The 22,442-nt window shown below is 35.3% G+C and overlaps 5 protein-coding genes across 5 annotated transcripts; 1 reads left to right on the top strand and 4 right to left on the bottom strand.

Moving 5' to 3' along the window:
- Positions 1-685: 685 nt before the first annotated feature.
- On the bottom strand, positions 686-4,280 carry LOC145619574 (protein FAR1-RELATED SEQUENCE 5-like). Its single transcript, XM_081674289.1, has 5 exons — positions 4,166-4,280; positions 3,294-3,673; positions 2,457-3,175; positions 933-2,094; positions 686-811 (listed from the first exon to the last, which is right to left on the bottom strand). The coding sequence occupies exons 1-5, from the start codon at positions 4,278-4,280 to the stop codon at positions 686-688; spliced, it is 2,502 nt and encodes an 833-aa protein (XP_081530415.1).
- A 645-nt stretch (positions 4,281-4,925) lies between these two features.
- LOC145620263 (PKS-NRPS hybrid synthetase cheA-like) lies at positions 4,926-8,406 on the top strand. Its single transcript, XM_081674906.1, has 2 exons — positions 4,926-5,196; positions 5,922-8,406. The coding sequence occupies exons 1-2, from the start codon at positions 5,164-5,166 to the stop codon at positions 8,325-8,327; spliced, it is 2,439 nt and encodes an 812-aa protein (XP_081531032.1). The 5' UTR covers positions 4,926-5,163; the 3' UTR covers positions 8,328-8,406.
- On the bottom strand, positions 8,383-13,608 carry LOC145620264 (pheophorbide a oxygenase, chloroplastic-like). Its single transcript, XM_081674907.1, has 7 exons — positions 12,930-13,608; positions 12,513-12,748; positions 12,138-12,264; positions 11,139-11,275; positions 10,489-10,648; positions 9,740-10,018; positions 8,383-8,868 (listed from the first exon to the last, which is right to left on the bottom strand). Exons 1-7 carry the CDS (start codon positions 13,359-13,361, stop codon positions 8,614-8,616), a joined length of 1,626 nt encoding a protein of 541 aa, XP_081531033.1. The 5' UTR covers positions 13,362-13,608; the 3' UTR covers positions 8,383-8,613.
- Positions 13,609-15,439: 1,831 nt separating this feature from the next.
- LOC145619573 (uncharacterized) lies at positions 15,440-16,200 on the bottom strand. The gene is made up of 2 exons (XM_081674288.1): positions 15,858-16,200; positions 15,440-15,717 (listed from the first exon to the last, which is right to left on the bottom strand). Exons 1-2 carry the CDS (start codon positions 16,198-16,200, stop codon positions 15,440-15,442), a joined length of 621 nt encoding a protein of 206 aa, XP_081530414.1.
- A 3,148-nt stretch (positions 16,201-19,348) lies between these two features.
- LOC145619572 (receptor-like protein EIX2) lies at positions 19,349-22,213 on the bottom strand. Its single transcript, XM_081674287.1, has one exon. It carries the CDS (start codon positions 22,211-22,213, stop codon positions 19,349-19,351), a length of 2,865 nt encoding a protein of 954 aa, XP_081530413.1.
- Positions 22,214-22,442: the final 229 nt, after the last annotated feature.

Raw genomic sequence — 22,442 nt, 5'->3', positions numbered from 1 at the left:
GTTATTCTATTGTTTTTTTTTTCTTTTTTGTGGGTGAACAGTTTGATGCATTGAAGGCACTTAGAATGCAGTACACATATGAGATTCTTGTGGATCAAGTGAATAAGCGCCATGCAGATTTTAGCATGAAGGCCAAGAAATATTTCAAGGCAATTAGGAATGATTAGAGACATTTGTGTTAGTTTTTGAACACGAAGAATTTTTTTTTTATATGATCTTTTTTTTGGTCATGGTTGTTGCTGAAAATTTGGTTGTTGTTGAACAACTAGCACTGTTTATTTTTTGAATAGTTGGGGCTAATAAACTTTGGAAGCATATTGATTTGGAAGGAAGAATAGAATGAACATGTACAATGTTCTTTGTACAACATGTGTTCTTCTGATTTTATGCAATGTTCTTTTGATTAAATATAATGTTTTTTTAAATACATCTGATGTTCTTTTTGTTGAGTGAAATATTCTTTCTAGTTATTTTGCATCATATGTTTTATAAACCAACAAAAAATATGTCTTTTTATAAGCCACAATAATCACCATTAATATGCAAAATATGTCTTGTTTTAAAAAAAAATAAACTGAAATAGAGTGTTCTCATTTATATATAAAGTAAAATTTTTTAAACAAAAAAATTATAAGGACAGATATGAAAAAAAAAATGTTAATGTAAACTAAATAGTACATATAATTTATTCTCTATTTGGTGAGCGTATAATATTCACTCCAAAATAGTCATCAGGCTCAAAAAACTCCAAAGACCCTCCAAATTCTTTGGAATGTGCCAGAATATTTCCATCAGGTACAGGGAGGAAATCCTTCCAAAATTTAAAAAAAAAAAATTATTTCAGTAAAAGAACAATATGTATAAAATGAAAGAACAAGTTGTAACCATAAAAGAATGTAATATAAAATAATAAATTAAAGAGTAATATATACCTTAATCGTAGTCTGTGCTTTTTGTTTCATCTTTGAAACACCCTTTGCGCTTTTCTTTCTCCATGACTTTATCTTTTGAGCTTTTAGCTTCTTGGAAACCTTTTTCTGTGTGCTTTTCCACCTAGTATTCTTTTGACCCTTTTTCCTTTTTTGGATAGGATCCTTGACATCATCCTGAACTGTGTGTTCTTTAACAATGCCTCCATGTTCTCTTTCAAAACCTCCATGTTCTTTTTCAAGTCCTACATGTTCTTCAGCCAATTCCTCAAATATTACTGCTGGTTCTAATAGACTGCCATCACCTTTATCTTGAGTAACATCTTGTTCATTCGTTTTTGATGACTCAGGTGGCACATCTTTATCTTCTCCCATCAAGAGCTTAATTTTAGCAGTACATTCTTCAATTGCTTCCTCAATGACCGCTCGAGCACTCAAGTCATTCTGTGCTCGATCTACAAGTGTGATAAATGTACGAATATGATACAATCTCCATACACTACAAGGAGTGACACCCATTTCAGCAACATCATTGTCATCAACTCTAGTGCACATAGCAGCTTTTGTCCATCTCTTGCAAATGTATCTCTTCGGTATGTAAGTAATGTTGTTTAAGTGTAAGACACGAAGTGAGTGCTTGCACAACAAACCTACCTCACCAAAATATTTGCAAGTACACTCAACTGTAACTGTTGATTCATCAAATGCAACAGTATGCATGATCAAATCCTTTTTAGGATGCCCAACATGATATTCATAAAGTGGAGGTTGAAATCCTATTACCTTGGCCGTGCAAGGAACACCATTGACAAAATTGTCTTCAAAATGTAAATAGATTTGAATAGTATAAATCTTCCTTGCATGCTCCAACAATCCAATATCTGCCCAAACTAAATGACGATTTCCAGTCATACTATCATAATCATTACTACCTTCTCTACTCCTCCACTCATCAACAACCTCAATAAAAGTAGTGTAGAAATCACATAGACCATGAGTGGCATGTAGTCGACGGGAAACTGATTTGTTAGTAGTTTCACTCCTCTGAGATGACATAACACCGCCACTAAAATAATCTTTGGAATATGCAGGACACCACATCTCTTTGATATTATACAGATTTTGCAGCCATTTATTATCTGTGCATTTGTACGTTTTCTGCATGCTGTAAAATAAAAGAACATCATACTAAGTGAAAAGAATGTCAAATATAATAGAAAAGAACATTTGTCTACTTAATTCCAGCACATTAAGTTCATTTCAGAAGAACATCAAATATATGATAGAAGAACATTAAACGAACAACACAAGGAACATTATTTTAAGTAAAAAGAATGTCACATGTAATAAAAAAGAACATCTCTCTATATTAATCCAGCATATTGGGTGTACTTGAGAAGTACATCAAATAAAGTACAAAAGAACATAAACATGAAAATAAAGAACATCGTCTAGCAATTTAAAGAACATTGAATCAGTAAAGTATTTAAATAACATAAATTTAAAATTATTAATTCATAGCGTTACCTTGACCAATAGTGCTCGAATTCTTGAATAGTATCAGTATACTTCAAAACAATATCAAACAAATCATTAAAACCTTCCTTTGCTCTAAGTCCTTTGATATTTTTCTTTGCATTCTCCCCAATATGCCACGTACATAGTCGATGTCTGGAATTTGGGAAGACAACCTTAATTGCTTTGGCCATTGCTTGAGCTTGGTCAGTCATTATTGTCACAGGATGTTTGCCACCCATGGATTTCAAAAAAGTATTGAACAGCCACTCAAAAGATTCCCATTTTTCATTGATCAAGAAGCCAATACCAAACATAACATTATTGTTATGATGATTCATACCAACAAAAGGTCCACAAATCATACCATATTTGTTTGTACGGTACGTTGTATCATAGACTAATAGATCACCAAAAGCATCATAATCTACTTTCATTCTATTATCACGAAAGAAGAAAGATTGCAAATGACCTTTTTCATCAACATCAAAGTCATAAAAAAAGTCATACTCACTAGATTTCCTCTCCTTAAAATAGCTAAGCAAGCGCTTTGCATCACAACCATCAAACTTCATTTTCTTATGTTGGGATAAAGCACCATACGCATCCCTACAAAGAAATGAAAGATTTGCCTCTCCACCAGCTTGATGTTTTAAAACACGCACTGCATCAGCAATAGGTATACTACTCTCAGTCAAGCTACTCATCATCACAACTTGTTCATTAGTAACCTGTGTACATACAAAAAAACACATTGTTTCAAAAAAGAGAACATCATGTATTTGTTAAAGAACATATATTGCGCATTTAAGAACATGATTTAAAATAATTTTAAAATTGTACCATTACCTTCCTATGAGACCTAATCAAATGTCTCGTTGAAACAGGAACCCTACTATGATTATGAACCATAGTGTGATTGACCACGACATACAAACCAGACACCTTATCAATATCAAACTGTATATGAGCCTTGCAACCTGTGCGGAAATTCCTCTTTTGGTAAACTTTTGGTTGTTCACCATGCTTCTTCTCTTGCTTAAAGCCAGCAAAAGAACACACCAAAAAGCGTTGCCTAGGTGTCCTATCTTTGTCATCTCTACGATTCAACCTATCTTTACGTATACCAAAACCATGTTTAAATGCATAACTATTATACAAATCATAAGCCTCTGCATCAGACTTAACTTTTCTATCAAATAATTCTGATTCAGTTGCCTCGGTAAAACCTGAAATAGGATATCAAAATACATATATATTAAGCTGATGTTCTTACATAATAACATGATGTTCTTTTAAAGGTATAAAATGTTATTTAATATATTTGTAATGTTCTTTATTAAATGCACATTGATAACGGCACATTAATTACAGAAAATACAAAACAGAGTACAACAAAAGTACATGACTCTTTCAGAAAAGTATATTCCATTACAATAAAAGTATACAAAGAGTACTACAAAGTACATATATAATTAACAATTGCACATGCACTAATAAATAAAATCAACATTGATTTCACCAAAGATTACATATAATAACAAATAAAAAAGAACATATGTAAATAATAAAAGAACTTCATCTTCAACCTCATGAAAATCACTGTGAAATTAAAAATATAACGTAAGTCGATATAAAATTAAAATTATTAGTAATAACTAAATCTAATAATCAAAATTAATGATTAACAAATGAAAAATATAATCAATTAAACAATTCACCTTCATTGAGGTTTACGATACCCTCGACTTCACCTTCATCGTTGATATCATAATCATTTGCATCATCGACAAATCTAGCATTAGAATTATGGCGAAATTCAGATTGATAAACCATTATTAACTTCTTCTACAATGAATTCAAATGATTGATCCTCACACAATTTTCTCTGTAATTCTCTCTCTGTAATTTTCTCTCACTAAAAAGTTTGAAATCACTATGATTTTCTCTCTCTAAATCTTTTTTGAAAATATCAGTTAACAAAAATTACCAAAAACTGAAAGCTATAAAATCGGCAACAATTTAGCAAAATCCACGTGATATTAAACTGTCTCCTTTTTTTTTTTTTTTTAAATTCATGTAATTAGAAATTAATGGAATTAATCCTGCCAACTCAGCAGGTGTACCATGAGCATGGTACACCCTTGTGTACTATCAAACTTTCATATTTTCACCTTTTAAATGATGTAGTCACATTTCATATTAGGGGTGTCAATTTTAGATTTCGAATTGGTTTTATTGCTTTCATTTTATATATAGTTCAAATGGCTAACAAGCTAATTGGTTTTGAAAATTATCGAGTCGATCTGATTTGTTTTAATTTTCTTTGCAGTTGGGTCAAGCCCTAATCGGATCGTATTATAATTTGTTGAGGTCATAATTAGTCTAGATTGAAATGAATCAATTTGAAAACGGACTTATCCATTTATAGCCAAATTTACTAACTAACGCCCTTTGTCAATTGGCCTTCATACCCTTATACAAACCCCCCAACCCCTTCCCTTTCTACCGCACCACTCCACCACTCTTCCCCCCTTCCACCACCGTGGTCCCCTGACGCTGCCCAACCTCCGCCGTAATTCCCGCACCTCTTCCAAAGATCCACCACTGTTTCCTTCCAACAGTTGCTCACTTCATTACCCGGCACGGTAACTGCAAACATCTTTCACCACCATTCCTCCACCACCGACGACTTTCTGCCGCCTCCGCCACCGGAGTAATGTCAGCAAATAACACTACCGCCGCAGTACAAGTAAGTGCAGAAATTATTTATTTAATTCATTACTTTTTTGAAAACCTATTTAATTCATTACTTGGGTTGCATGATACGCCTAAAAATTTCGTATCTCCATTCAAAAACAAACCTTTTTTTTTTTTGTACGCATTAAAAAGCAAACTAATTAGTGCACGTACAAGTAATTATATATGTATAAAAATACTTTAATAAGTTAGTTTTACTTATATAAATCATTTATATTCGCTTTAAATTGTTAATAAGTTAATCATTACTACTACTATAGTTACTAGTTTTACTAACAATTTGTGAGGTACGGACTAAAAATAATCACAATTTGAAATTATAATTCACCAATTTGATTTCTAGGCGATTCACCTAATTATGTTCACAATTGATTATAACATTTATGGATTTAGTGCTGATTGTTAATATGGTTTAGAAATTGTTAATACGTGGTTACAATCATTAATATGTTTAGAAATCGTTGCTATAGATTAATAGTTTCTAATATTGAGTAATATAGATTTAATTGATGTTTTAAAAAATTAGTGTGGAATATGTAAGTAAAATATATACTAGTATATCAAATAATTGACACTACATTCATTTTAAGATCAGAGTATGTTGAAAGTTGAATTAAATTAGTGTAGAATATGCTTTAGTTTAATTGTTCAGTAGTAGTATTATTATTTATGTTGTTATGTGGGTTCTTATATAGTATGCTTTGTTTTGATACAAAGGAATTGGAGCCGGAGGATGGTGGCGATGGTGTGAATTATAGTGGACATTTTCAAACAGACACGGTATTTTCGAGTTTTGATGATGCTGTTGAATGGGCGAATGGAATTGCACGACCAATTGGATTTCTATTCACGAAATCATCTTACAAAAGCTCTCATGATGGTCGTCCAATTCGATATTTGGCTTGTGATCGTAGGAAGAAGAGGACGGAAAGAAATTTGGAGAGCGCGATACGCAAGAATACGAAAAGCAAGGCAAATAGTTGCCCCTTTTACATAAAGGTTGAGTATGAGAGAATCACAAATGGTTGGAAGATCTTTTGCAAAAATGATATTACTGGCACACACAATCATCCTTTCACTGTATATCCGGAGGGTTATCGTCAAATTAGTGGTCTCAGTCCAGGTGCAAAACAGGTGGTGCGTGATATGACGAATGCACATGTGCCACCTCGTAATATCATGGCAACTCTTAAGGAAAAACATCCCAATGATCATCCGAACATCAGGCACGTGTACAACTACAGGAGTAACATCAGAATGGAGATATATCCCAATGATCATCCGAACATCAGGCCCGTATACAACAATAAGAGTGAGTCGAGTGACATCAGAATGGAGCAATCTGAGGGGAGAGAGTTTGTTCAGGAGGTCCTTGATTTGGCTAGAGAGAGCAAATACGTTACTTGGGTTATGTCTGATACTAATAATATTATAATGCAAGCATTCATGGCACACCCGGACACAATGAAGTTGTTACGCACATATCCTTACGTGATTGGTATGGGTTCTACGTACAAGACCAATGAATATGACATGCCATTTTTTGAGATTGTTGGGGTTACACCAATAAATCGAAACTTTCTTGTTGGTTATGTGTTTATGCGATCAGAGACCGAAGAGAGTTATCGATGGGTGTTGGAGAAATTGAGGGTGTTGATTGGTAACGAAAGAGAGCCATCAGTATTTTTAAGCGACGGTGAGGTTGGCTTATGTGCGGCACTAAGGAGTGTGTTTCCCAAAACAACACATTTGTTTTGTCGATGGCATATTAACAAGGAAGTGGAGGCTTACGTGACTGCATTATTCAAAAACATGTCAATGGGTTTTCATTTTACAAATGAGAGATGGAAACATGTCATGGATGCTGCATCTGAAGCGGAGTATGAGCAAGCCCTCCAAAGATTGAAGGCTATATGGGGAGGTTGGCCGGAGGTGATTGATTACATTGAGGGCACTTGGCTAGTGCATAAAGAGAAATTCGTCAAGTGTTGGACAGACCAAGTACTGCACTTTGGTTATGTCAATAATTGTAGGGTTGAGAGCCAACATTCGCCGTTAAAGTACTTTCTTGACTCAGCTACTGGAGATTTGGATACAATATGGGCTAAGATACATAAGCAGATTACAAGTCATATCTCAGGAATTCGTTCTAGTTTGAATGCTTGTAGATTACAATTGGGTATGATCTCAAAATACAAACACCATGTGCCGTTACAACACCTTAATGGGGCGGTTTCCAACCATTGTTTGTCCATTTTGGATGCTGAGACGGTGAGGATGAGGGAGTTCAATGGGGAGGTCCATCAACGTTGCGGTTGTTCACTCCGAGTTACCCATGGGATACCATGTGCTTGTCAGATATATACTTTGGTCGTTACAAAGACAAAGTACTACTTAGACCAAATTCATCTGTTTTGGAAGAGTCTTAACATCAATACATGTGTTGACATGCCTGAGTCTACAACCGAATACGTAGCACAATCCATTCTTGGTAAGGTACATAATTATATCAGCATCAATGATTGTAGATATGTCCACTTGCTTCCAGGAATCATTTTGCCTTACTTAGTTGGGTGGAAAGATGTTACTAGGGATGGAAATTGTGGTTTTCGTTGTGTGGCCGACTTCTTTATGGGCGATCAAGATAACTGGAGACTAATTCGACAAACAATTGCCAATGAGATTGCAGCTTTTTCCGGGTTGTATAGCAAGATTTACTGTCAGCCGTGTGGGTTGGATTATGAACTCTGGCGCATAAGATGGAACAGCGGGTCGTGTGAGGAAACTCACTGGATGGAAGTCATTCAGGATTTGTTTCCTATTGCTACGTTTTTCAACGCAACGGTGATTTTTTATGCGATCGGGTTTACTCGAAACGATGTCTACCCTTGCTGCACGGTGTTGCCGTTGCGGGCCCTTGGCACAGCAACTGCGCCTAAGTCAGAGTTCGTGATTGCTATTGTAGGTGGGTCACATGTTATTCATTTGGAGCTTGAGCGTGACCATCCTATCCCACCTATTGCAGACTTTTGGTTTCGCTTTCATGAGTCAAGTGTTGCTGGATGGGAGCAGCTATATGAGCATAGAATTAACTTGTGGAACAGATTAGCTGCTTCCTTTTGAATAGTGTATAATGTAATGTATGAACTTTGTGTGTGAACTTTTGATTGCAATGAAATTCGATGCTTATTTATTGTTCTGTTCTGTATATTTTTATGATATTGGATTGTTTCATAATATTGTTCAGTACAAAATTTTGAGACTTCTACTTCAGAAGCAAGTTTAACAGTAAAAAAATGGCAAAATTATCTGACATAATATAAACTATGTCAAAAAAAAAAAGTTTGATAAACCTAACTGTGAGTTTTAAATGGCTATACACATGTGAGTCTTTCCTGGTTTCACAATACTATTCAATGTCAGCGTGTACATAATCAACAAACACAAAGTTCTTCTGAAGGTCATACAATACATAAGCAACTGCAGCACTAACAATCGAAAGCCCACTTAAAATTAACCGTAACTGCAATGCTGATGGAATGCCGGCTGTAGCAGCAAAAATGATTGTTGCACCTATCAGTAATTTCTGCCACATCTGAAAACCTTCGTAGGCTCCTTTACACGATGAACACTTCAGGGTGTGCTGCTCAAATCTATCCAGCATCTGCATATAATAGACATTACACAGCATAAGACATTTTGTTTGGCATAATCAATTGTTTTAGGCACACCCAACTAATACAAGAAAGAAACATTATGAATTATAAAAGGCTAGAAACGGAATTGTGCTGTGATTAGGGAGGTACTGCAGTGCACAAAATATAAATAGTAAGTGGGTTCATTCAATAAGACCACCACATACTGTAATATAACATAATTGGTGAATCTACATCTTTATGGATTAGAAAGAACTACTCCATCTATCCAGAACTAGTTGGTACATTGTTTGAAGATTTTACAATCAAAGTTTAGACATGATATAACAGATATACCCTATACTCCTCTCCCAATCATTTACTTCATATTAAAATATTCATTAACCATGACATTCTTAGGAAGTGACAACTTTGTTCAAACATTTTTAAATAGTGTATGGATGTGACTATTACATCTGGAGGAAATGAGTCCCATACAACTATCAATTTAGTATATAAAGAAATTGACATTTTGCAACTGCAGGGGCAAACATTTAAAGGTTCTGAACATCTGAGACGCGGGAACTCCCTTCCCCAGGATATTAGCAAGAGGTTGCCAAAGGCTAGTAGACTTGACTTGGCAGTGCGATTACTAATCGTTAGCCCAGCACTCTAGTCTACAGCACAAATCCCCCAAGTGCAAATACCCAGGATAATTATTGCACAGACAATAATCATAAGTAATACAAGTTTCTTTTTTATAATTGGTTTGTCATTTTTACTATTTGGCTATTTGCATGTCTGGAGGATTAGTAGAGAGAAGAAACAAGAAAGTGAGCATCTTAAAAGAGTCAAAAGCATCCGCTTGCTTAGTATCACAGGCTATAGCACAACAATTACCTGACGTTTGGACAAAACTGTTGAAGGTAAAGGCTGTTGCTTTACATCACCAAACCATTCAGGTTGCCCATCACCATGCCGTCTCAGCCAGTTACGAAACGCCAAAACAAACCGATCTGACTGTGTTGGTGTGAAAGTAATTTTTGTGTATTGTGCATTAATATCTTCAGAATCATCTGTTGTTTTAGAATGAAAATATTTTTCTTGACCCTGAAGCACAATCATATCTCCATCATACACTTTGTTTGACGTCCAATGTTCATGCCATCTTGGAACCACCTGAATCCATCAGAAGCAATAACAAATAAGAACAGATGTATTATAAAGCACAAATGATTTCCTTCAGCTCCAGTCCTTCACGAGGATAGCGCTTAATATTCTTGCAGATAGTTTATCACTCATATGTATTTGAAAGCTTGTATATAACAGTTAGTGGATTAAGAGAAGAGAAAAGGAAACAGATAATGATCAATTTGTACAGAAGGGAAAGGTGAAAAGATATGCTAATTATTATTAAAAGAATATCCTGAGACAATATGTATAGCATATATTATGTCTTCACTCTTCCTTCTCTATCCTGAATCATTTATAGCATGTGTCTAAATATCGCAGCAAGAGAGGGAAAGAAGTTCAGACAAATAAAGACATCTCAGGAGAATTAGAAAAGAAACACACAAAATTTGCATATCTTCAAGTATATGACAGAGGATGGCATCATATTTTCAACAGTGCGAATTTCAAGCTCTCACCTGCCACCAAGAAGGACCCGGCACTGTCAACTGGAAAAAGTTACGAGCACTGCAAACAATTGAACGTGTCTTGCCAGGTGCCATTGGTATGTTGAAGGAACATATCCATATTGTCCACTTCTGGTCACCTACAATAGGAAGCTTTGCATCTATCTCTATCCTGAGCCAAGAAAAAGAAAATCATCACATTTGTGGAAACAACTAGTTCAATAAATCATCTTATATCAATCAATCAAGCAAGCCTTAATCCCATAAGTGGGGTAGGCTACATGAACCAAATTTAATTATTCCACGTAGTCATCGACATAAATCTTCTTCCTCCATCATCTTATAGTCCAAACAAAAATTATCATTCTTTAGGAAGAGGGAATTGAATAAAGCCCTTTTTAAAAGCATGCTACAAGACTGTAAAACATCCCATAAATTTGTAATGAAAACAGAACCAAAATAACAGAAACTATCCACTCAAACATTAGAAATGGGTTTTCTGCCAGGCTCTAGACAAGGCATACTGACAATTTCTTCATTATGACTGTAATGCATCAGAGATTGAAGTGCAATAACAAAATTGGTCAAACCAATTCCAATACGACAAACCCCAACTATTATGCATAATTAGCTTAAAACATAGCAGACAATCTCGGACTTACTTATTCATATAGTAACAAGGTGCAATAAACTCAGCACTTATTTTTGGGTTGTCATCATTGGCTCCAGCAAAGCCCCAAGGACCACTGGATTCAACCTTGAATGGCAAAGGCTTGGCCCTGTCCCTCCTTCCTGTAACCTGGATTTGTGAAAAAAGCATATGGGATGGAGTCAGCTACAGCAAAGAGTATTCAGCTCTTAAGGACCATCTTTAAAATGAGGTTCCTTATACACAGAAACTTCAATGCCTACGTTGCCTATGTATAACACTTCTTACAGAGTCTCCAATAATCAAAACAAACGATAAATCAACTTCCAGCACGCCATGCTATTATATGAGGATTGAGTGAATAAGTTATGGAAGGTATGCAGTAAGTAGAAGCACTTTTAGAGTTATATTGCATCCAACTGATAAAAGCTGCCATAGAGTTTCATTTCAAAGAAGGGATTCACTGGGTTATGACAGATGTTGCATTACTTGCATAAGATGAGTGTTTACACTAGTCACCCAATTAGCATGTCAGCATTCAAATGGCCAGCTACTATTTTAACCAAGAAAAAAAATAATGCCTTTTAATAGGCTTAGAAGCTTTGAGAAATGGCTTGACTTGGAAGCTGTTAGGGTATGCCTTTCAGTCCTAGTGAGTGTCTGAGTGATATTGGTAATTTAACACTTGGCAGGGCTAATGTAAAAAAAGCATACTTATTGTCACTTCATGAAATTTAGAAGCTCGAGTCTTATTGAGATAATTTTAAAACTAACGAATTTTAGAGATTTCAACATGTACTTTTGAGGTTTTATCTTTGGAATCTCATTTTAGTTCGAAATCAAATTAAACTAAAGAGAAGAAGCTTAGTGGCAAATTGCTTTGTTCAAATGGCAAGTTGGCAACCAAAACTTCTAAACTGGGTACACCCTGAGGCAGGAACCTTAGTCTATACCACATCACACATACATATTAAGGTCAATACAAATGCAATGGTCCAAGATTGAAGTAGACCTTGTGATGAGCAAAGTCTATGTGAGAGGGATCCGAGACATTCTCCATCAAGGTATCATAGCCGTAAAACAAATCACGCTGGATCGATACTGTGGCAAATTCAGGCTTATCAAAGTCATCTGGCAGCCTAGCCAATAAACAACACAACCCCAAATCAGCAATTAATAATTCAAACACTTTCCTACTTATAACACACTACAAACATTAAATAATAATGAATATAATAACTAGCTAATAAACAATCATCTTACACCTAACTACCAAGTACTAACTAATTATATAATTAATATAAAATACATGAAAGCCGAAGCATAATCATTATTTAATTACCAACTAAATAACTAATTCACATTTCTGAGAGTTAGGATAAGTTACCTAGGAGGTTGAGTTACACTAGCTCTCTCCCACCCATTCTCATCAGGCCAAACAAAGAGCAAGCCTTGAGACACCATAGTTGGAAACCTTGTGGCACAGGCTCTAGGTGACTTCACGGCCCGAGCTTCCGGTCCCTCTGATCGGGCTTGGGGGATCCGAGTACACGATCCACACCCATTAAAAGACCAACCATGATACGAGCATTGTAAATCCCCATTTTCATCTATCCTCCCTTCCTAACAAATCATCACAACATAATATATAAATATTAATTTAATTCCACCAAAATCAACCAAATTGAGGAATTCAAAATGACCCAATTCATCAAATCAACAAATCAAGCAAAACAACAAGAAACCCACTTCATTAAATCAAACAAAAAAACATGAATTCAATCAAAATTATCGAAATTCTTACAGATAGAGGAGCAAGACGATGTGGGCATTTGTCATCGAAAGCAACCCATTGATTATTCAGCTTATCAAACCACAAAACGACGTCGCGTCCAAGTAGCTGAAAAGGGGTAGGAACACGAGAATCGAGATCTTCAATAAGAGAGACAGGGTACCAATGATCTCGCCATGTAAATTTCGAGGATTGCTCTGTTTCTTCACTCCCAGGTGAAACGACATCGTCTGAATCAAAGGGTACTTCTTCTTCTCCTTGCTTTTCTTCAGGAGAGCTGATTGAAGGAGCAGTAACACGTAATACTGGAAGATTCGAGAACCTTCTAGAAGAAGAAATGATCTGGGATTTGCGATGGTGAGGAGAGAGAAAGGGGAGAGGGGAGAATTTAGTGAGAGAAGTTGGAGTTGGAGTAGGTGTTGTGGTAGAGAGAGAAAACGCCATTGTTGGGGTTGTTGTAGCTTTGATTGAAGATGAAGTTTGTGTAAGATTTAATGAATATGGAGATTGAGTTGAGAATTATGGAGAAAAAGAGAGAAAGAGGAGTTTGCGTGCAAGAATGAGAAAGAAAGAACAGTCGTGAAGAAGTTCCAAAGTAGCAGGGAATTCGAGAAGACGACAATGGAGGATTACAACCTCATGTTTTTCATTTGTTTTGTAAAATTTCCAGTTGTGGGGATTTAATTGTAGGTGGTGGGACTGATAAACTGGTGTTTTCGGACACTAGTTTGATTTGGTAGTATTTGAAAGGTGTGTACCCGTGCTGTGGAAAATAATTTTGGCACACTCTTAATTGATTTTGACATATCCTACGTGAGAGCACGGTTTTTAATAAAAGGGTGTGTTAAAATCAAATTTTCTCTGTCTTTTATAATTTATTTAATTTTTTCCATATGTGAAATTTTAAGAGGAATAGTTTAAAATAATTTGATTCGAGTATTGTTTTACTTTTACATTAGGTTTGGTTCTGTGTCATGTACAGTAATTTTCAATAACCAATTTTAAAATTAACGCTATAATATTTTTTTTTTGACTTTCATATGTTATATTCATACCAATTGAATGTTGAAAAACAACAAAAATGACAGAAAAAGGTCACAATAAGAATAATCAACATGTGTCCGTTTTTAACAAGTATTATTGAAATATCCATAGAGTATTAATTGATTGAAATTCTAATCATAAATTATTCAATGAAATAACAATTAATAGTATCATTTTTATTTTGAAACCAACAATTAATAGTATCTTTGTTGATATGATATTTGCATTTCATTCTTGCAGTAACTTCTATTACATAATTAAAAAATCAAGAAAAAAAAAAATCATACAATCTTTAAGAACATGCCAGAAGATGACATGTGTCAATACTGGTATGTCTTTTCATACGGAGTATATAACTATTGATGCTTAGTTGCCTAAACCGCATTTAAAGCATCACTCTTACTAACAACCTTCATGTTAACCGGTACAACTTCACTATGCAACTTCTCTAAGGGCCTGTTCTCTTCAAATTATTTTCAATTCAGTTTAGTTTAGTTCAGTTTTTAATTTCCTTCTCTCATAAAAATAATCAGTTCAATAAATTAGAACTGGACTGATTGGAGCTAAACTGAACTCAACTGACCTGAAATTAAGCTGAAGTGAACAGACCCTTAATTTTGTACCTAATTGTATTCCCTCCATCTCATAATACATGAGACGGACTTTTTTTCACTATTCATACCAATCATACATTAGGTTTGACCATAATTTTTTACTAACTTAATAAAAATATATTTTATCTTAAAATATGTTGCTAGATAGGTTTTAATATAAAGTTTCATAAAATAATTTTCATTAAAATTTAATTATATAAATATAAAGTTAACCTAATGCATTGACATGTGTGCAATGTTTGACTGTATAATATATTATGGGACAAAGGAAATAACGGAGAATACACTAAAATATTCACCAGTAGTCCAAAATTCAACGTCTACACGTACATTAAAGGTGTAATATACTACGGCCCTGTTTGGGGGCCGGGAAAGCTGAAAGCTGAAGCTGATTGAGTTAGCTGATTTTGACTAGCTGATTTTATTAACTGATTTGACTAACTAACTTATTGTATCAGCTGATTATATAAAAGTGTTTGGTAAATAACTGATTACATAAAGCTGTTTGAGTATGTAAAATGACCAATATATAAGTACATTAGCATATTTAATTTTGAAGGATTAGTTATTTCATAAATGATATGTATGTACTTATTGTTATACAAATTTGCATGCTGGGTTTACATAAATGGACATAATTTTATTAATGATATTGTGAGATATTTTTATTTATTTATATACATAAATCCATTTATGAAGTAGTGAGATAATTTTTTATATGAACAATTGGGCGTATAAAGTTACAGTACTTAGGTAGGAGAGATAAACGCACAACATCAATAAAATCGAAAAGAAATATTACATTCTAAACTTTGTAATGTTAAAATGCAAACAACCTTTTGATATTGAAAAATTTTATGTCTATTAAATTAAACAACTCCTATCTTCCTTGTGACCATACCTCTTGCAATAGTAGCATTGGACTCTTGTCATGGATGAACTTTGACCTTCAAAATGATCACCACTACCATTTTCTTCACTACCACGACCACCATCATAATAACGACCCTCCGACATTTGCCCTTTAACTTGAAAGGCTTTTTCCTCGACATCTTCATCCGTAGACTTATCCCTTCTCTCTTCAGGAGCCATCAAGGAACTCATTAACTCATCAAATGTATAGGTTGATAAATCCTTTGAATCTGAAATTGGCGGTAACAACATGCTTATAGTCTTTCATCTTGTGAAGACATCTTAATACCTTACTAACAATAGTCTCGTTAGTAATAGTATCACCATAGGTTCTCATCTGACTCACAATATCAATCTCTAGACAAGAAACTCTGGATTGTTTCTTTGTCTTGCATTGTCATATTCTCAAAACTACTATGTAAAGTTTGTAGTTTAACGGCAATTACCTTCTTATCACCAAAATACTCTTTCTTCAAAATTTCCCACGCTTGTTTAGATATTGACGCGGCGGAAATTCGTGGGAAAACCTTATCATCCATTGCCGATTGGATGTAAAATAGAGCCTTTGCATCCCTCTTACCATTTTCTCGCAATTGTTGATCAGGAATAGCCGGTGCTGGGTTCGGCTCACTATAACCGTTCTCCACCAAGTCCCATAACTCTTGAGACTTAAACAAGGTCTTCATCTTGAGACTCCATAAGTGATAATTCATCCTTAAACATTGGAATTAAGGCCTGCGACGACGAGTTTATACCACCATTTGACATGATTACTGACTCACAAAAAAATGAACGACTACTATATTTTATGAAACTCACGACACTTTTATGCACAACAATCACGACTGATAATTTTGGTTTCACTCGACTATTCACGACTGAAGTTTATTTGATAGGCTTAGGATCGAATCATCGCCCATGTTGAAACTAATTAGGTGAAATAATATTAATGGAGATAAACAAAAATTGATTTTATTAACTCACTGCTCTACACAACGAGAATACAGAGATGCTTGAATATAAATAGTATATGGAATAACAACCTATAGCTAATAATTAGGAGCATGATCTTATCTAACTAACCCACTATGCATGACTCCACTAACAGTAACAATAATTAACTCCCACGTAATTAGCCACTAACCATTTACTCCTAAAGACTCTAACTTATCAATGACATTTGACAAATTCACCTAAAGTATAGCTAGTTACTTTGAATCAATCCAACAAAACAATCCAAGTCATGTATATCTCTAATTTCAAAACTATCTTGTTCAACACATAGCTCAACAATCTTCTTCCATGATCCCCACACTCCAAAGCTTTTAAGCTCCCAAAGTATTCGATATATAATTTGGCTTAGCTCGGGCTAATAACCCGCTTCGATACACAGATTGTCCTTAATCCTACTGAAATCAAAAGAAGTGAACTTTAATGATACAACATCTTGAGGGACAGAGGGAGTGGTACATATCGAATGCCAAGGGTGTAATGTGTGTTTAAACAGTAATTTTACAGCAAAATCAAATTGTGATACAGACAACTAGACAAGTATTGATTCAAGTAGATTAGATTTAATTATGGAAAATTTGTTCAAAAGGGCCAAGAAAGAGGGCGTTTTTGTTCAAAAGGACCAATTAAGCTAAAAGTTGTTTAAAAGGACCACAAAACACACTTTGGGTTGTTGAGCGGGACCATGTCACATTTTCAGGCAAGTCAAGTCTGGAGTTGACCATCACGTGCAAGCTAAGTCACGTGACTCATTAAGTTGGGTCAAAATTTTTTTTTTTCCTTTTTTTTGTCATTACTCTTCACGAATCCCCCCCCCCCCCCAAATCACCATTTCCCCCAAATTTTCTAATTATTTTTCTTTCTCTCTTCTCGATGGATAAACCCTAGATTCAGAGCAATCTGTAATTACGCCCTCTTTCTGCTAACAATTCATCTAGAGTGCAACTGAGGAAAAGCGGAACAAGGTATGTGTTGTGATGGTTGTCCTAGATCTTGTGTTTCTGGGATAGGTTGTAGCTTTAGTCTCAACCTTTTTTTGGTTTTTTTCTGGGTTGGAGGTGAAACAGTTTGATGGGTTGGTTTTGAAGATAAGGTCAATGTGTTTTGGTTTGTGGTGGTTAACTGACTTTTTATTTGTGAGAAAACAACACAAATATGGTTAAGAAAGTGACAGGAAAGAGAAGAACAAAAAGACCTTACCTTTATTAGCCTATTAGAGTGCTTCTATGATCTCACCAACAATGGCAGAGCAATGTTCGTTAATGCCATGAATAGTGAGCTTTGAGGAGAGAGAAAGAAGAAGAAATGGGATAAAAGGGGGGTAATTGGGAATTCTGGATGAAATTCGTGGAAATGAGAGGAAAGGTCTTTTTTTTTTCACCCAACTTAATGAGTCACGTGCTTTGCACGTGACGGTCAACGTCGGAGTCCGGCGTTGACTTGCCTGAAAATAGAACGTGGTCCCAAACTCCTACGTAACAACCCAAACTGTGTTAATTGGTGCTTTTGAACAACTTTTAGCTTAATTGGTCCTTTTGATCAAAAGAGACCACTTAAGTAGTCCTTTTGAATAAATTTCCTTTAATTATTAAAGGTAAACAATAAATAAATCATTCAAATGAGCGAGAAACAATACCTCACGGGCCTATTATTAAAAGCATAAAACCCAGGCGCATATAACCAATAACCCAGTTTAATTTCCTGTATACTTAACTGAATTTGGAGGCCGTTTTTGTTTTTTCTATTTTTCCGAATTCCGATCCTCAAAAACTTGGAAATGCCACCGGCAAGCGGCTGCTCAGTCAACGGCGGCGGAGGCGAAGACTTAGTTGCTCTCAACTTGATTTGGTATGTAAATTTCAAATTCACCACAGTTTTAATTCAAATTCATATTTATTTTCAACATCATCAATTTCGTACTAGTATTTTATATCGTCTCATTCAATCTCAAGTATAACATTAAAGGTAGATTATCATATAAATTTCAAGAATTTTCCTATAGAATTCTAAATTTTAGGAACTGACTAAACTAATGAATGAAATCAATTAATTTCTAGTGAAGTCCTTTGTCAGATTCTGTAATTACACTTAGAGCCATGAAAATCCGGGCAATTTAAACTGTCCACTGTTTCATATTTTGAGATTGGATAAAAGATTTTCTTTGCAGAGGAGAGGAAAAGAACAATAAAATTTCATTTTTAAGTAATTCCACCTAGGTCAAAGGCAAAAGAGAAATTTTATCCTTTCATTTTTTTTTCCAACTATTTCATCTTACATTTCTAATGGCCTGGTACAAAATTAAATATGATACATTGATACAACTTTGTGAAGCTATTGAAACATGCACAATGGCATTCGACAAGGAAATATAATAGTAGCTTGGTTTAGCGTCATACACTCATACTAAGGGCCTGTTATCATTGACTGAACTCAGCTAAACTGAACTGAGCTGAACTGAACTGAGCTAAACTGAAATGAATATTTTATAAGAGAAGAAAATTAGAGCTTAACTAGCTGAGTTGAACTGAACTGAACTGAATTTCAACGTAAGTGAACAGATCCTAAGTTACTAACTGAGAAATTGTACTTATAGCTGTGAAGAAAAGAGTTGGCAGCTAATTTATGTCGGAGTGCTGCATCCCCGTAAATTATATTAATAGAGAAATTTAAAATTACAAAGGTACCATACTTGGTGTACAATAGCCGCAAAGGAAAACCAAGTTGGTTAAAAAGATCCTACTACCATCTTATTTATAAGTTGATACAACAACGCATCTGATGCATTTGTCATACCAACTTGGAATTACTACTACTATGCTATAGCCACTTATATATGGTGAACATAAGACACTAACTGTCTTGATCATTCCTTAACTTAGCCATCCTAACTGCAATTGTGACATACATCCAGTCATGCACATCTTCAACACGCCTAAAGAATGCATGCCTCCAACTCCGTTTCAGAAATAAAGTACCTACAATTCCCCAAAATCCAGTTGCAAATCCCGACATCACCACCAGGTAGAACCACATCGTCTCACGCTTGTCCTTGCTATCTTCATCTTGGCTTCCTTGACCTCCTGAACCATTATTTGGGGAGTCCTTGCATTTCTTGGGAAGTGGGTCTCCACAAAGGTAAGGATTTCCCTTGTAAATCGAGGGGTCGTTGAGGGTTTGCAACTGGTATCCAGATGGAATTTGACCCGAAAGATTGTTGTAAGATAAGTCTAAGGATGCCAAGCGAAATATTGAACCTAAGCTTGTTGGGATTGATCCACAGAGTTGGTTTCTTGATAAATCAAGAGATTCCAACCCATTCAAACCACCTATGTCCTTGGGGATTTGTCCTGATAAGTGGTTGTAAGATAGATTAAGACTCAACAAGCCTGAGAGATTTGTGATCTCGTTTGGAATGCTACCAACCAATTTATTGTGAGAAAGGTCGATGTTCACTAACAAACCTAAGTTAGTTGTATATTCACGCTCATATCCTTCTATGACCTCATTTGCTTTTTCTCCACGTTCAAGCAAACCAAACTTAAGAGGCTTAATCATTCTCGTAAGGCTGCTCAAACAGTGAGGGATGGTTCCGGTTAAATAATTATGGCCAAGGTCTAAGATTTCGAGGTAAGACTTAGAGCACAACTGATTAGGGATACTGCCTTTGAGTTTATTATTTCTCAACCGCAGTATTTGCAACATTACTGGAACAATTAATGTTGGCATCTCGCCTGACAGATTATTCTCACCAACATCCAAAACAATCAAAGTTGAGAGGTTAGTTAAGCAAGAAGGAATTTCTCCACTTAACATATTGTCATTTAAATGCAGATAACTTAGATCGAAGCTGTTAAGGCAAGGAATATTTCCCAAGAGCTTATTGGATGAGAGGCTTATAAATATAAGGCTCGATAAATTACCCAAACAACCAGGAATTTTCCCAGAAAGCCTATTCTTTTGAAGATCTAATTCTGTGCAGGATGTAAGATGGCATATAGACTTTGGGATTGAACCATTCATCAAGTTATTGGATAGGACGAGTGAAGTCAAACTAGGCATTATATGATGCAAATGTTCTGGAAGTTGCCCTGAGATGGAATTATAAGACAGATCAATTGCATTAGCCTGATAATACACCTTATTTCTATGGCTTGCACTAGGCATAAAAAGGCAAGATAATGAGTTATGGGAGAGAGTTAAATATTTAAAGTTAATGGGAAATTTAGGACAACCAGTGATATTGTTATTAGAGATATCCACTTCAGAAAGAGATTGCAAATTGTGAAACCATTTTGGCAATACCCCTTGGATTCCAGCATTAGACAAATCCAATTCGTAGAGATGCTTTTGTGTTTTGAGCCATTGAGGTATTTGACTATTGATCTTGCAGGTGCTGGCAAGGAAATGTGTAAGTTGGAAGGGAGGCACCCAACTAGAAGGCAACTTTAACGTTAAGAAGCTTTCATCGATACTCAGATAAGTCAAGCTTGAAAGATTAGCAAAGTGAGTTTCAGACAAAACTGCTGCTTCCAATGAATTATAGGAAATGCTTAAAGCTTCCAAGGCTGATAACATGCCTAGAGAAGTTGGAATTTTACCTGATATGCTGTTATTCCAGAGATAAAGGTACTTTAGGCTTTGGAACTCCTCTCCTAACCAAGTCGGTATACTACCACTAATGAATGAATTGTCGGACAAATCCAGCCACTCTAACTTAAAATGGGTGCAAATGGAGGAAATATTTTCACGAAACTCCAACAACTTCACTTGTAGTTTATTTTCACTCACATCTAGATAATTCAAGTTGCATAAATTGCGTACAAGGTTCCAAATATCCCCTCCTTCAATACCAGTGAAAGCGTTAAATCCTAATTCCAACCCTTCTAGACTTTTAATTTCACCTAGCCAAAGCGGGATTTTAGAATCAAGGTTATTATGTGAAAGGTCAAGGTATTTAAGAGAAGTTAGGTTTTGAATAAAAGGTGGAATATGAATCTGATGATTGTTTGTTAAGCTACACCCAGACAAATACAATTCAGTTAAAAAAGGAAGTGGCCCAATAAGTGAACCTATCCAATCATGTGCCTGACTTAGATTCACACCACTTAAACCTAGTAGACGCAATTGCTCAAGACTAGAAACCCATTTCAAATTTTGCACAAATAAATCAGGGTCTTTATCTCTGTTCACAACTTGCATATAAAAATTATAAATTGATATATCGAGGACTTGCAAGTTAGTGAGATTACCAAGTTCAGGGGGAACTTTTCCATGAATGTTATCGTATGAGAGATTAAGGTACCTGAGTTGGTTCATGTAACCCAGGAACTTCGGTATCTTGCTATAACTGAAATCGTTGACGCTTACATCCAAATGATTAAGATGATTCAATTTCACCAAATAAATCAAAGATGACTCCATCTTTCTAGCTGCAAACAAATACTCAATGGAGCCAATAACTCCATCATCATCCACTGAGATAGTGCCATAGAGATGAAGTTTGACGACATGACCGGTCGTAGGATCACACTTGACCCTACGCCAGCTGCAGCAATCCTCGCCTTCCCACGAAGACGAAACATGTTTGTTAAGGAAGGTAACACTGTCCTTGAATTGGAGCAGTGCCTTCCTTTCAGAAGGTATACACCCCAACTTCACCAACTGGCTGTTGTTGGAGTAGTATCCACTACAATTACACAATATCAAAGTTTTCATAAACGAAATAAAAAACAGAATTGTAAGAAAACAATTCATTTTTATCATATTTTATTTTTGGTGATTTATATGGAAAAGCTTTATTATTTATTTAAGTAAAGTGGAGAAGTGTTTTAGAGTGATAGATGCAAAATGAAAACTCTTCTCACCACACTTTTATAGACAAAACCAACTCTTACTCCGTTACTCGGTCATACTTACAAAGACACAAACACACTGATATAATTTC

The sequence above is a fragment of the Chenopodium album genome, chromosome 27 (assembly GCF_948465745.1).
Source record: "Chenopodium album chromosome 27, dcCheAlbu1.1, whole genome shotgun sequence".
In the NCBI taxonomy this organism is placed as follows: Eukaryota; Viridiplantae; Streptophyta; class Magnoliopsida; order Caryophyllales; family Amaranthaceae; genus Chenopodium; species Chenopodium album.
Note: the sequence above shows the minus strand (reverse complement) of the source record. Positions and strands in the feature narration are given on the sequence as shown.